At 43.8% G+C, this 11,939-nt stretch overlaps 2 protein-coding genes across 2 annotated transcripts; one reads left to right on the top strand and one right to left on the bottom strand.

Annotated features, from left to right (window-relative positions):
* Positions 1–852: 852 nt before the first annotated feature.
* On the top strand, positions 853–5,503 carry fadd (Fas (tnfrsf6)-associated via death domain). The gene is made up of 2 exons (XM_079217200.1): positions 853–1,195; positions 5,108–5,503. The coding sequence occupies exons 1-2, from the start codon at positions 895–897 to the stop codon at positions 5,374–5,376; spliced, it is 570 nt and encodes a 189-aa protein (XP_079073326.1). The 5' UTR covers positions 853–894; the 3' UTR covers positions 5,377–5,503.
* Positions 5,504–6,556: 1,053 nt separating this feature from the next.
* Positions 6,557–10,890, bottom strand: LOC306735123 (hatching enzyme 1.2-like; the record flags this gene model as incomplete). The annotated part of the gene is made up of 8 exons (XM_079216567.1): positions 6,557–6,782; positions 7,289–7,413; positions 7,798–7,879; positions 8,542–8,720; positions 8,872–8,992; positions 9,230–9,385; positions 9,622–9,703; positions 10,831–10,890. Coding segments are annotated over 8 exons (807 nt in total). The 3' UTR covers positions 6,557–6,780.
* Between the last annotated feature and the right edge of the window lie 1,049 nt (positions 10,891–11,939).

Raw genomic sequence — 11,939 nt, 5'->3', positions numbered from 1 at the left:
ATCGAGGGTTAAGTATTACAACTACACATAAAATAAGGATTTTCTACAACACGTGGTGTTTGCTGTCAGATCTAAGAGCCAATCAGCTCTCTGATGTGGCGACAGCCAGGCGTTTCCCATCATGCACTGGGCCAAGCAGTCGTTTGAGAGCAACTGCGCGACTGACTCTGAAATCGACAGCCGGCTTGGTCTTGTGAGAGTATCGTTGACCACGTGTGCATGACGTCAGAGCAAGTCGGGACCAAGTCGGACACAAATCTAACCGGCATGCATTGCGCGCCGATCGATTCTGCGCAGAACTGGCTCATCATTAAAGGTGATTGGACGAGGGGGGGTCTGGAAAATGCGTCGGCGTCCCGGCGGCGGTGGCGTAGCCTCCGGCTCCGGGGCTTTGGCTGCGCCGGGCGCGGCGCGTCCTCTCAGGTGTCGGACAGTGAAAGTGAGGCTCCCGCTGCCATGGTGGCACAGTGTCATGAAGTGGAGCTTCTAATGAGGACAAGACACGTCTGGTATGAACGGACTCACTTTACTGGTGAACTGCAGTATTACAACTGTTAAAGCATTGAGAACGCGCTCTACTGGGCCTATCACAGGGCCACTGCGCCTCTTATGCGTCTTTACATACAACAAAAAAAAAAAGGTCAGCCACTGCCTGCCCATTACCCACCGGGAAAACTCCCGGTACTCCCGGTACTCCCTATGGCCAATCCACCACTGCACGCACACACACACACACATGCGCACGCACGCACGCGTCTACCTTCCAGAAGGAGGACCTGTGACGGCGCTAACAGAGTTGCAGACCAACAGAAGTTGAGAGCGGAAGTGAAAGTAAAACGCGTTTCCGGGTTCGATCAGACTGCGGAGGGTTTCGACCTGCGCGCCCGGAGCGACATGACCTCTTTCCAGTTCAACAGCGTGTTGCTGAACATCTCGAACCAGCTGGCCCCGAAGCAGCTGGACGACATGAAGTTCCTGTGCCGAGATCTGGTCGGGAAAAGGGAGCTGGAGACCATCACGTGCGGGACGCAGCTGTTCCAGCGGCTGACGGAGCGAGGCCAGCTGGGCCCCGACAAGACGGAGTGCCTGTCCGGGTTCCTCAGAGTCATCCACCGACAAGACCTCTCGGAGAAGTTGGACAACTTCGAGAGTGGCGCCGGAGTCAGCGACGGCCAGCCGGACGCGGCGGAGAGAGGTAGGCTGGACGTGTGGAGTTACTTCTGGTGCGCCATTACCAGCGCACAATACTGTCCATACGGCAGATACAACTGGACTACCGGGACATGCATTTCATTTGAGAGGCTGTGGGCTGGTCCTACGCGCGCACACAGACACACAAACAGACACACATACAGGCACAGACTCACACATACAGGCACAGACACACGCAGAGACATAGACACACAGACAGACACATACTCACACAGAGACAGACACATAGACACACACACAGACACACACTCACATAGTGACACAGACAGACACACGAGGGGTAGCGCAAGTAATGTGGATTTAATGACAGGGCTTCATGAAAAGAGAGGAGGATGATGATGATGATGTAGAAAATAAAAGAAATAGAAGGCGACGGGGTTTTATACAAGTTTTGGGGCACTATAGTAGTTTCTTATTTGGTATGAATCTTTATCTTGCACCTGGAACACACACACACACACACCTGTCAACATTTGTTTTAGCTTTAAGTTGACCTGCTGCAGTAAACTGGTAAAAGAGTGAACTTGACCTCTAAACTATGCTCACTCTGTGTGGCAGGGCCGTGCGTTATCCAGGGTGCACAAAAACACCGCGTCCACAGACCACCGGATATCTAACGGCAGTTAACTGTCTAGCCTTCATATTATGCACACCGATCGGTGTAAAACATTAGATATTACAGATCAATATAATGGCCGTCGTCGCCTCTCGTTGGCTTAGCATTACAGCGTGCAATTGGTTATAAGTTTAACAGAGGTGGAGGCAGCATCTGGGTTGGTTCAGAGGTGGTACCTCAGCACGCTTTGCTTCCTGGTACTTGACGTCATCTCTCCACCCTCTGTGTAACTGAGCGAGTTGTTTTTCTGTATCCAGGGGTACCTGGCACGGCCCCCATTTTGAGAAGAGCTATGAGCTCATCTTGATTTCACATTCCTGGCCTTCCTACAACATCTTGGCTCTGGGGCTTGGTGCACAAACAGCGGACAGTCCGCGGAGCAAGCCTCCAACCTCGCCGTTGCTGCGTCATTAAGTCCAAATCAACAACCAGTCACATTTAGTTATAACAAAACATTCAAACAAAACCGCTGCACTAAGACACTGCACACATGCCCCACTGACCAATCACAGCGCACGTTAATGGTCACGCCGGCCCTGTGGCCAACCACACGTTTCATAATGCTAGCAGGCCTCTCCATATAGTTGAACCAGCTCCTGATTGCATAGAGAAACAGAGGTGAAATGTGATTGGATGAGCAGTCTTAACAAGCAGCCGCGCCACACAGCAGGCTGGAGGCTAAAGGCTGAGCAACACAGGAAGACAGGAGCTGTACAATGAGAAAATAAGCTAATAGGGAAAAAATATTCTTATACATGTAGTGTATTTGTAAAAAACTATTAAATTATACAATAGCTATAACTTTTAATTATAACAACAAAAAATATATATATATAAAAAAAAAAAGATTATAATAAATTTAAATGTAACTCTGTTTAGGCCAGCAGAGCAGGCCCTGACGGCCCACCACTGCTGCATGGTGATGGTGCTTTTATTACACTTTTAATCATCCAGACCCGCATATAGATTTTTGATGCACTTGGTGGACAAAAACACCCCCAATAAAGTTGCGTGGGGGACTTCCACATGAAAGCATTACATTACATTTCATTTAGCTGACGCTTTTATCCAAAGCGACTTACAATAAGTGCATTCAACCATGCGTACAAACTCAGAACACCAATAATCAAGAAAGTACAATTTCTTCAATAAGTTACACTACAAAGTGCTATTTAAGTGCTACTAAAGTGCTACTACGGCGCTACTTTCTTCATTCAAGGTGTAGTCGAAAAGTATGTGTTTTTAGTTTGCGACTGAAGATGTAGAGACTTCCTGCTGCCCTGATGTCAATGGGGAGCTCATTCCACCATTGAGGAGCCGGGACAGCAAACAGTCGTGACTTTGAGTGTTTGCAGAGGTGTTTTTACTCTTTAGCATGGGTCAAGCTCCCCAAAAAAAAACCTGGAGCCTACGTTTCCCATAATGCAACTTAATTGTTTCACTTTGTTTGAACATGGCTGCGGTCGATAGTGGAGGGGAAATAAGAGGGTAGTTTCTGAACCACTCCTTGACCTCACTGGAAAACCCCATGAGGTAAAGGGGGGATGTGAAGGGGACTTCTTCAGGACGGATGTTTAAAAAAACAACAACATTTATTCATTTATTTTGAATACATAGAAAGTGAATTCATTGATAATCAGTGCTGTACAATTTAAATTAAGCATTCATGTCCAAAAAGGCCTTTATAGGGTGTGTGTTTTTTTAATTTTTTTTTTATTATTTCTGCAAATAGATGTATTTTTTTTTTAGAACTGTTGTTGTTGGACGTGCATCTTTTTATAAAGAAAATGTCGTAGTTTTATTCCAGAATGACGGTGATCTCTCGAAAAGATTTCGCAACGTGCATAAAGCCATAAACCAGTCTTGTTGTGCAGAACAGGCTGAGTCACGTCTGCGTTTAAGAAACAGGGACGACTAACTTGACTACTGCTTTCAACCTTTTGCAAAGGCAGCGCAGTCCGGATCTGCTCCTTTCCATCCTTAACTTTCACAATGAAAGCCAGAGACGCTTAACATTAGTTTTAAATAATTTGAATGTTGTACTCCTCATGTAAATTAACTTTGACCAATACCCCCGTCACACCTCGTCTGTCAGTTGTTTCCCTAAACTTGCAGTCCCACTTTGCTCTGACAGATCTCTTTTTAAAAATCCCGATACCGCTTTACGGTCTTTGTGACCTTGTGATGTATTCTTACAAGTTCACGTATGTTCCGGCTAAGCTCAGCCTGTGGTTACCATTGAGGGAAAACCAGTGACTCTGAACTTGCCGTGTCATGTGCACAGTGTGAGGACCTGGCAGTGCTAATGCCTCCACACGCAACATGGCTGGTATGCTTCCATGTCCTGACCTGTTGTGTGACTGGAACCATCCGGTTCAAGTGGGAACACACGGAGCAACAACAGAATGTGAATCGTCGAATGTACCATGTTAGTAGACTTTGCAAATGTAGTTACATCTTTTGACCAACTTCCATCCCAAGACCCAAGCTATATATATATATATATACATACATATACTTCGGAGGAAGAAAAATGTTCATATTGCGCCACCCCAACAAAATTGTAAAAATGCTTAATTTTTATTGAAATAACTTTTTGTGACTCCTCCATCTGCGCTTTTTCAAATAATAGAAGAAAGAAAATTGCAATCACTTTCAAGTAAACCAGATTGCTCCATCAGGCAAAAACTAATAAAATGTGCAATCACTTTCTTAGAACAATGCAGATAAAGTTCTCTTTTTTGCATGTGCAAAGAATAACTAATATTTGGCACACAAAAAAAGCTTATTGTGGCTGCATTTAACCTGTTTTGCACTGAATATCTTTTCAAGATAATAACAGTAACACAGTTTGATAACTACTGGCGTAAATCCTGGTTTGCCAGTGTGTATTTTGGCTACACAGTTTATCATGGACTTATTATAAGAGCTGGTTGAACTTTAAAAATCCCCACCCAAAAAATCTTTTAAAAATGTTTGCTATTTGCATTTACCCAGCCAAAGTGATCAAATAACTAAAAAGTCAGACATGTCCCTTGTGATGAATCAGTGTTAAACTTTTAAAACTAAAATGTTATATATTGATATTAACATATCACACCCGCCAGACATCCAGAAAATCTATTTTCTGTGGCCATGATATAATAGATATACAGCGGATACATACATTACATTTTAATTGTCACATTAACGAGGTTTTTGAGTTAATTGTTTCCCAAAATGTTAGATTTTTCTTTCTTCTTCTCTAAACCCTCGACGTCTTCTCTCCCTCCTCGTCAGCCAAACTGGAAGTCGCCACCGAGGTGATCGCAGAGAACCTGGGGCGGAGCTGGCGCAAGCTGGGCCGCAAGCTGGGTTTGACCGACGTCAAGCTGGAATCCGTCTCCAAGAAGCACACGGATCTGGAGGAGACGGCCAGGGAGCTGCTGAAGGAGTGGAGGAAGAGCCGGGGAGCCAAGGCCCGAGCGTCGGAGCTGGTGGAGGCCCTGAGGGCCTGCCAGCTCAACCTGACCGCCGACAAAGTGGAGGACAGGCTTCCAACATCCTGATGGCGACGGCACGTTTTACAGATGAGACTGACGTGAACTCTGAATGTGAATGAGAGCTGTGATTAAGCTTCAAAAAATTTTTTTTTTTAATAATCACCTTCTGATCAATAAATCGACATGAACGCAACGTGTTCGTAATTGTAATGCGTCACCAAATGATCATTCAACATGGGGACCTCTGCAGGTGATGGACGTCAGGCTTAGCAGCATAGCTATGAACAGTTTGAGGGGCAGGGGGTCCAAATTAAAGTGTAAAATGAATTGTGTGGAGACGTTTTTTCTTTTCAAATACAAATGGCAGCGTAGTGATCGGTCTAACATGACGTAAAACCATAGACTGGACGTAGTCATGGGGACGTCACCCGTTGGTTTGTGGACCCCCGTTGTGAAGCCTCGAGCTGGGCGATATCTGCGGCGACATCTTGAGTATTTTGCAACCGATTAACAGAAGTTACCGTGTTTGTAATGCAGAGGAGTGATGTAGAGACGCCGTATAAGGCTCTTGTGATTCTCTGCTTTATCGTCTGTTTGACTCTAAATGACCATAATTTATTGTATGCTGTATTAAATAAGACTTGAAACTAGAGATTGAGACATAAACTCATGTTTACAATGTTTACTGAGGGAATAAATCAAGAGAGAAGTAGAGTAATGTTCTCATAGACTTCTATACAACCTGATCTCCTTTTGCACCCGGAGGTGTCGCCCCCTGTTGGTCAGTAGAGATAATGCAGGTTTTAAGACACTTCCGCTTTGGTTTAATTCAGCAGAACTGCAGGTTGCGCCCTGAGGACAATGCAGGGATACCGACTTCAATATAGAAGAGCTTTTCTTGGGTAGGGCAATACCAGCTCTTAAAAGTCCGGTGAGTTTTATTAGCATCACGTCACGTGACGTGCCATATGATGAGTTATTTAACTTCTGTGAAATCCGCTTGTCCACTTCCCGACGGAGAGTCACTTTTGTTAAAGTGATCAAACGAACGAGGCACAGCGTGTTCATTCGCGAGCTTTAGAGGTGCTGGTAGGCGGAGCCAGGTTAGCTCTTTGTGCTAATCAGCTGCTGACCGGCGCTCCATATTTTACAAATGTGCTGCCCGAAAATGAAAATGAATTAGCACATTTTCGACTCAATACAAATCAAATGAAAGTTGCTTTATTTTCTGATCAGAAGACATCAAACTGTTGACAGTGATGTGACATGAGCATAATTTAAATACAAATTTAATTGAAGTGAAGCGTCTTATTAAGTTCTTTCCCATTCCATTATTAAACAGCGTTGGATGCTAAGGAAGTGTGCAGGTTTATTGTTGACCCAAAGCTGCCGTCCGCCCGAATCCCTCATCCGTGTCATCGGCGTACTCCGTGATGTCGTCGGGGAGGCGGGGCAAAGGTCACGTGCAGTTTCTGCGGAATAAAGATGGCGTGTCATTAAGATGGAGCCTGAAGCGGGATTGACAGTTGCTTACTGTGTGAATATTCCAAAGATGTCTCCTTGAACATATAGATTCACATGAAGTCTGCCTCTAAACAATATACTCATATGCCCATATGCACGCTGATAAAATATACACGTGTTTTTTTTTACAACATACTGCAGTTGCCTTTACAAAGTGTGTACTGTTTCATGCAGTATGCATTCAAATCGGCACGTACTACTTTGTCACAACATTGCACATTGAACTTTGACCCTCTTGCTCATATATCTGCTGCACTAAGGATTGTGGGTTAGATGGGGCAGCAACGCTTAGACAGTTTTCTAGCATGCAGTGCAGTATTTATGGCACTACATCGCTTCTTCAAATAATAAGGCCACTCCTTTCTTTATTTACCATAGGGGCATCCAAGACGGCAAAGGCCTCTTCCATTTTTTAGAGACTACAGCGAATTGCAGGGTACACTTGTATACTTACAGCACTTGTACAGACTGTTCAGCCTAGTGATGTCATTCCTGCTCATCTGGGTGGCCTGGCCGAAGGACACGTTGCTGTTGGGAATGGGCACCATGGTGGGCCGGTTGTTCTTGGAGAAGGCGTACCTGCAGAGTCACGGACACCACAGTGCAGAGCGGGTTAGGATTGGGTTTGATGGGAACATCCGGGGATTTCAGTTCTGTGATGTGGTCATGTTTAAAAGCCGATCCACGTTGGTTGTGTTACTCTCCCAAAGAACCTCTTGTTCAGGCCATTCGACTTCCCTAAAGTCAACCATTACGGAGCTTCCAGCTTGTCCTGCTAGTGGTAGCAGTAGCTCATATCGGAGAACATGCTGATTGAAGTGATAATATTGAGAAACATACAAAGAAACACTGGAAAGTCAGGATGTATTCAAAGAGACTGATAGCTCCTACTTCTATACAATTACAGGGGAAATGGAAATGTGTGAGATGAAGTAAAGGAGACAATCGTGACGTCGTCCATACTTCTCATACTGCATGACAGAGCCGTAGTCATAAGGAGTTCCCTGGTTCAGGGTGGCAATCTTGTTGAAGTTGTATGCCATGCCTGCGGAGACGAGAGAAAACTGTTAGTGCAAAATCACAAATCACAAAGACATTCATCGTTATAAAGTGAAGTAAGAATATCTGAATTTCAGTTTCGCAAACATGAGGGTGAAAAGCAGTTTTTCAGAATGCCAAATGTGAACTGTAATAATCAGCTCTTACCAATACTGGTATGCTTTAAACTGCAGTTCTTCTTGTGGCCACTAGATGGTGGCTCTTTAAAAACACAGACTTTCCCGAAACACTTTCAAAATCCACTTTTACGAGTCGGTAAATTATCTGCAAAATAACTTTATCACATTATCTATTGGTCTTTGGTCTAGTTATTTCCCTTTCTCCATTCAAAATCCAGTTAATGTGACTTAAATGGGCTGGGCTCAAGAGGCCGCTTTCCTCGAAGTGTGAGAAACCGGCAATAAGTATGTTCAAAGCCTTTGGGCAATGAAGGCAGGTGCCACAAACTTGATTCAGATTGCCTCGCTGCAATCTAATTGGCCATTTGTCAAACACCGTTGTCGGCATTTGCTCGTTAATCTAAGAGCAAAATGGGCTTTTTGCCCCAAACTATTTAACTCAAACAACGAGACTCTCTGCCTCTAAGGCTACTCTAAAGGCTAAAACAAACAATGCTAGGCTCGACGTGGACAACTGAAGCTGCCGAACCATCGATGATGTTCTCCCACTGCACCCGGATGTGGCTGTCCCTGTCGGAGCGGGTCTGCTCGTGGTTGAAGCCCAGGGCGTGGAGCAGCTCGTGCTGCACGGTGCCGTGGTACAGGCAGCCCTGGCGGCTCAGAGACACCGTCTGAGCGCCGCCCTGGCGACCCACGAAGGAGTAGCAGCTGTCGACGCACAAACAAGACAGAGTATTTTGAGAAATCGCACAGAATATCACCTCGCAAGGTTGTAAAGGGAAGGGCTGGCCTACAGTCTATAGAACAAAAACAGTTGGAGGAAAATGTTGGGGTAAGAACATAAAGGTTGGACCCTTACCCGTCCCTGGACTCGATGCTCAGCCACTCGTTATCTCCGTTCTGGTAGGGTCTGAAACGGATGCAGGACACCGAGGAGAAAGACTCCAGTCCACGAATGATGATGGACTGCTCTCGGGAGGCTGGCAGGGCAAATATGACAGGTTGAGAATATCTGTAGCAGCGGAGCTTTAACTTCACCTGAATGATTTATGTTGTGTCATTGAACGGCACAATGCACTGTGTCACTGACAGCCTCCGGTTTTTCATTATCTTACAGGGCCTTAACGGAGAAATAAAACCTTTTTGGTCCCCAAATTCATAGGGAAGTGGCCCCAAGGTCAAAAAGAATACATTTGAATAAAAGGATGGCTGCTCACAGTAGTGGTTGGCGATGTAGTAGGGGATGTAGACCTTCCCATCGGTCCACTTTCTCCACAGGCAGCCACGGGCGGTGCAGGGGTCGGCGTTCCTGTCAGCATCAGACTTGATGGCGATGTCGCCTTCGATCAGGACGGGCTCGTCCAAGTCGGGGTCTGCAGGACGTGGGGCGTTAGTCGGAAAAATACACAACAGGGGAAACGAGCCATCTGTTGTACCGCACAGATTGGCGCTTTGCAAATTGTCCTTTTTAGTCGTGTGTTCAAGTGTGCTTTCGGTGGAGCAACCCAATGCTTCCCAAACAAAATGTAGCGTCATGTGAAAGCAATATGTCCGACTGTGTGACCTCTACGGCGTGGTTACGGGTCGGGTCGGGAGAAGCTGTACTCACTGCGGTCTCTGTTGGCTCGCTCCAGCAGCTCTCCGACAGAAAGCTCCCTGGACATGTCCTCCTCAATGGCAGCAACATCTGCACAACATGTGGCACATTATCAACTGATTAGTGAGGTCAGAATCACTTTTACTTAAAATGCATTTGCACATATGCAGTATATGTATTGTATTTAATATGTATTGATAAAGAAGAGCTTTAATTTCGTTCTCACCTTCCTGCACTCGTCAACAGCGACATGGAAAAGAAGAAGAATCAGAAGTTATGGAGACAGAATACAGATCAGCTCGTTCCTATCATGCACGGCTCCTGCATGAGTGACATGTTGTAATATTTTGATAATGAAGGTTTTGATTGATGGGACAAGTATTTCTATGAATATTTTAAATTGTGGATGAATACAGGTGAAATTAATCATGTTTATGTATTATTTAAACTCAATTCATTGTTATAAAGAATGTAATAAACAAAACAATGTTATTCACTTTTCCTGTCGATGGCCATGTCAATATCATTATCATCCATATCATTAACATTTCATAACATGGACTTATTTATTATGATTTCTTATTTATATATTGAACACATTGATGCTCCATATCTTTCTGCCTACAGTAGCTGTTTGGATTTTTGGTTTTGTTTGCCTTTATGCGTCTGGATATTTCCACATATGTTTCCACATTTTCTTTGTCGCTTGATACTTGAACTTCAATCAATGTCATCGTCAGACTTTAATCTGTGCAAAGTAAACTAGAGCTTTTCATTTTCAAATAATTAATATAATATTAAAAATAACTAATATCCAAAATTCTCTATTTGTAGAGCAAACAAAACTGCATGTATAAATACATAAGTAATACGAATAAAATGTGATCAAATACAAAAAAGGATAAATGAACTATGAGGAGAACTATGTCTATATGTCTTTGGCTCCAACACTGTCTGTGTTGGTTTCCAATATTTACTTCTTAATTTCACCCTGGTTGTCTCTGGTAGTTGATGCAACATTACATATTTATCATTGCTCTCGATCTATTTCCCTCCTTCTGGATGATTTATTGTTTCCTCGGTGTAGCCTCAACCTGAAAACATTATATTTCAAATTAAACAAAGTGTCGTGACTGGGTTTTTGGGTGCCTCTCTTTCCATTTAAATGACATTCATTTCTGATTGGCCTGTTTGTTTCCTTCATGTCGGTGAATATTTTACCTCGGCCCAGGAGGAGGACACCAGCAGCAGGCTCACGAGAGACCAAGAGAAAACCAACATGGCTGCAACAGACCTACAGCAACCAGAGAGAGTGAAGAAGATGAATTAATAATAATAATGATATATATAATCCATCTGGGTTAATGACCGATACTATCCCTGATGGGGTTCCTACCTGAAAGCCTTAGCAGAGAATGAGTGTGGCTTTCACTCGAGGACGACCCTTTTTATACAGTCCAGGTAGTCCAAGAGCGAATACACAACATGACGTATCAGAGAGTGCAAACACAACGACACCTTTATCGCTGCAAATGGAACATGCTGAGTCTTTGCAAGCCCTGTGAAGCACTGCGGCTGTCCCAGGTGTGTCGATGGGTGGGTGCAGTACTGCCTTTTGTATCTGTGCAGCTGTGGAAATAGTTCTACATATCCAACAGTTCTGTATTAGTCTAATTGAAAAACAACATTTCTGAAGAAGTAGAATACAACAAAAGAAAAGACCAAGCATCTTAAATCTCTTGCAAAAGCAAACACTTATATAATATATAATAAACTCTTGTTTTTCATGCACTGGTCAATTTTAAGATTTGGGGCTATTTTGCTTTTTCTTTCAGACTAGTGGAAAGTGAACACCCACAATACATTTTTAGGTGTTTATTTTATTACTTGCCATATTTGCATCAAAATCTTAGACAATGCTTAATTTGCATATTCATATTTCAGATCAAATTTGTAATACAAAAAAAGAATCTCCTTAATGTAAGTACTCAACCGGGAAGTTTCATGGTGATACCTATTATTAAATATATGTTACCTTCTTCACCTGTGGTGTCTCCCCATAACTGGAGATGACATTAACATATTACTGCATTGTACCGTAAACCAAATACAGCATATTGTATGTAGAGTCCAAAATCAGCCTCCATTGTTGTGCAAAACAAATTGCACAATTATACCTATTCATAGTGTTCAAGCGCAGATTTTTAAGTGATCGAATTGGTTGCAGGTGTTTTCACAGGTGCATTCTGGGTGTAGTTGATTGACAATTAAGTGTGGAATTTAAATGGCACACAGGCTTTTAACTTTGAATGGTGTGTCTGTGGCTCAGC

Source organism: Taurulus bubalis (assembly GCF_910589615.1).
Source record: "Taurulus bubalis genome assembly, chromosome: 4".
Classification (NCBI taxonomy): Eukaryota; Metazoa; Chordata; class Actinopteri; order Perciformes; family Cottidae; genus Taurulus; species Taurulus bubalis.
The sequence above is the reverse complement of the archived record's forward strand: the minus strand, read 5'-3'. Positions and strand labels throughout refer to the sequence as shown.

What these genes read in the sequence shown, in the direction of transcription:
- fadd (XM_079217200.1), top strand. Translation starts at nt 895, where the DNA reads ATGACCTCTTTCCAGTTCAACAGCGTGTTGCTGAACATCTCGAACCAG. An exon ending in GCCGGACGCGGCGGAGAGAG is followed by an intron (nt 1,196 to 5,107) that starts GTAGGCTGGACG and finishes CCTCCTCGTCAG; the next exon opens with CCAAACTGGAAGTCGCCACC.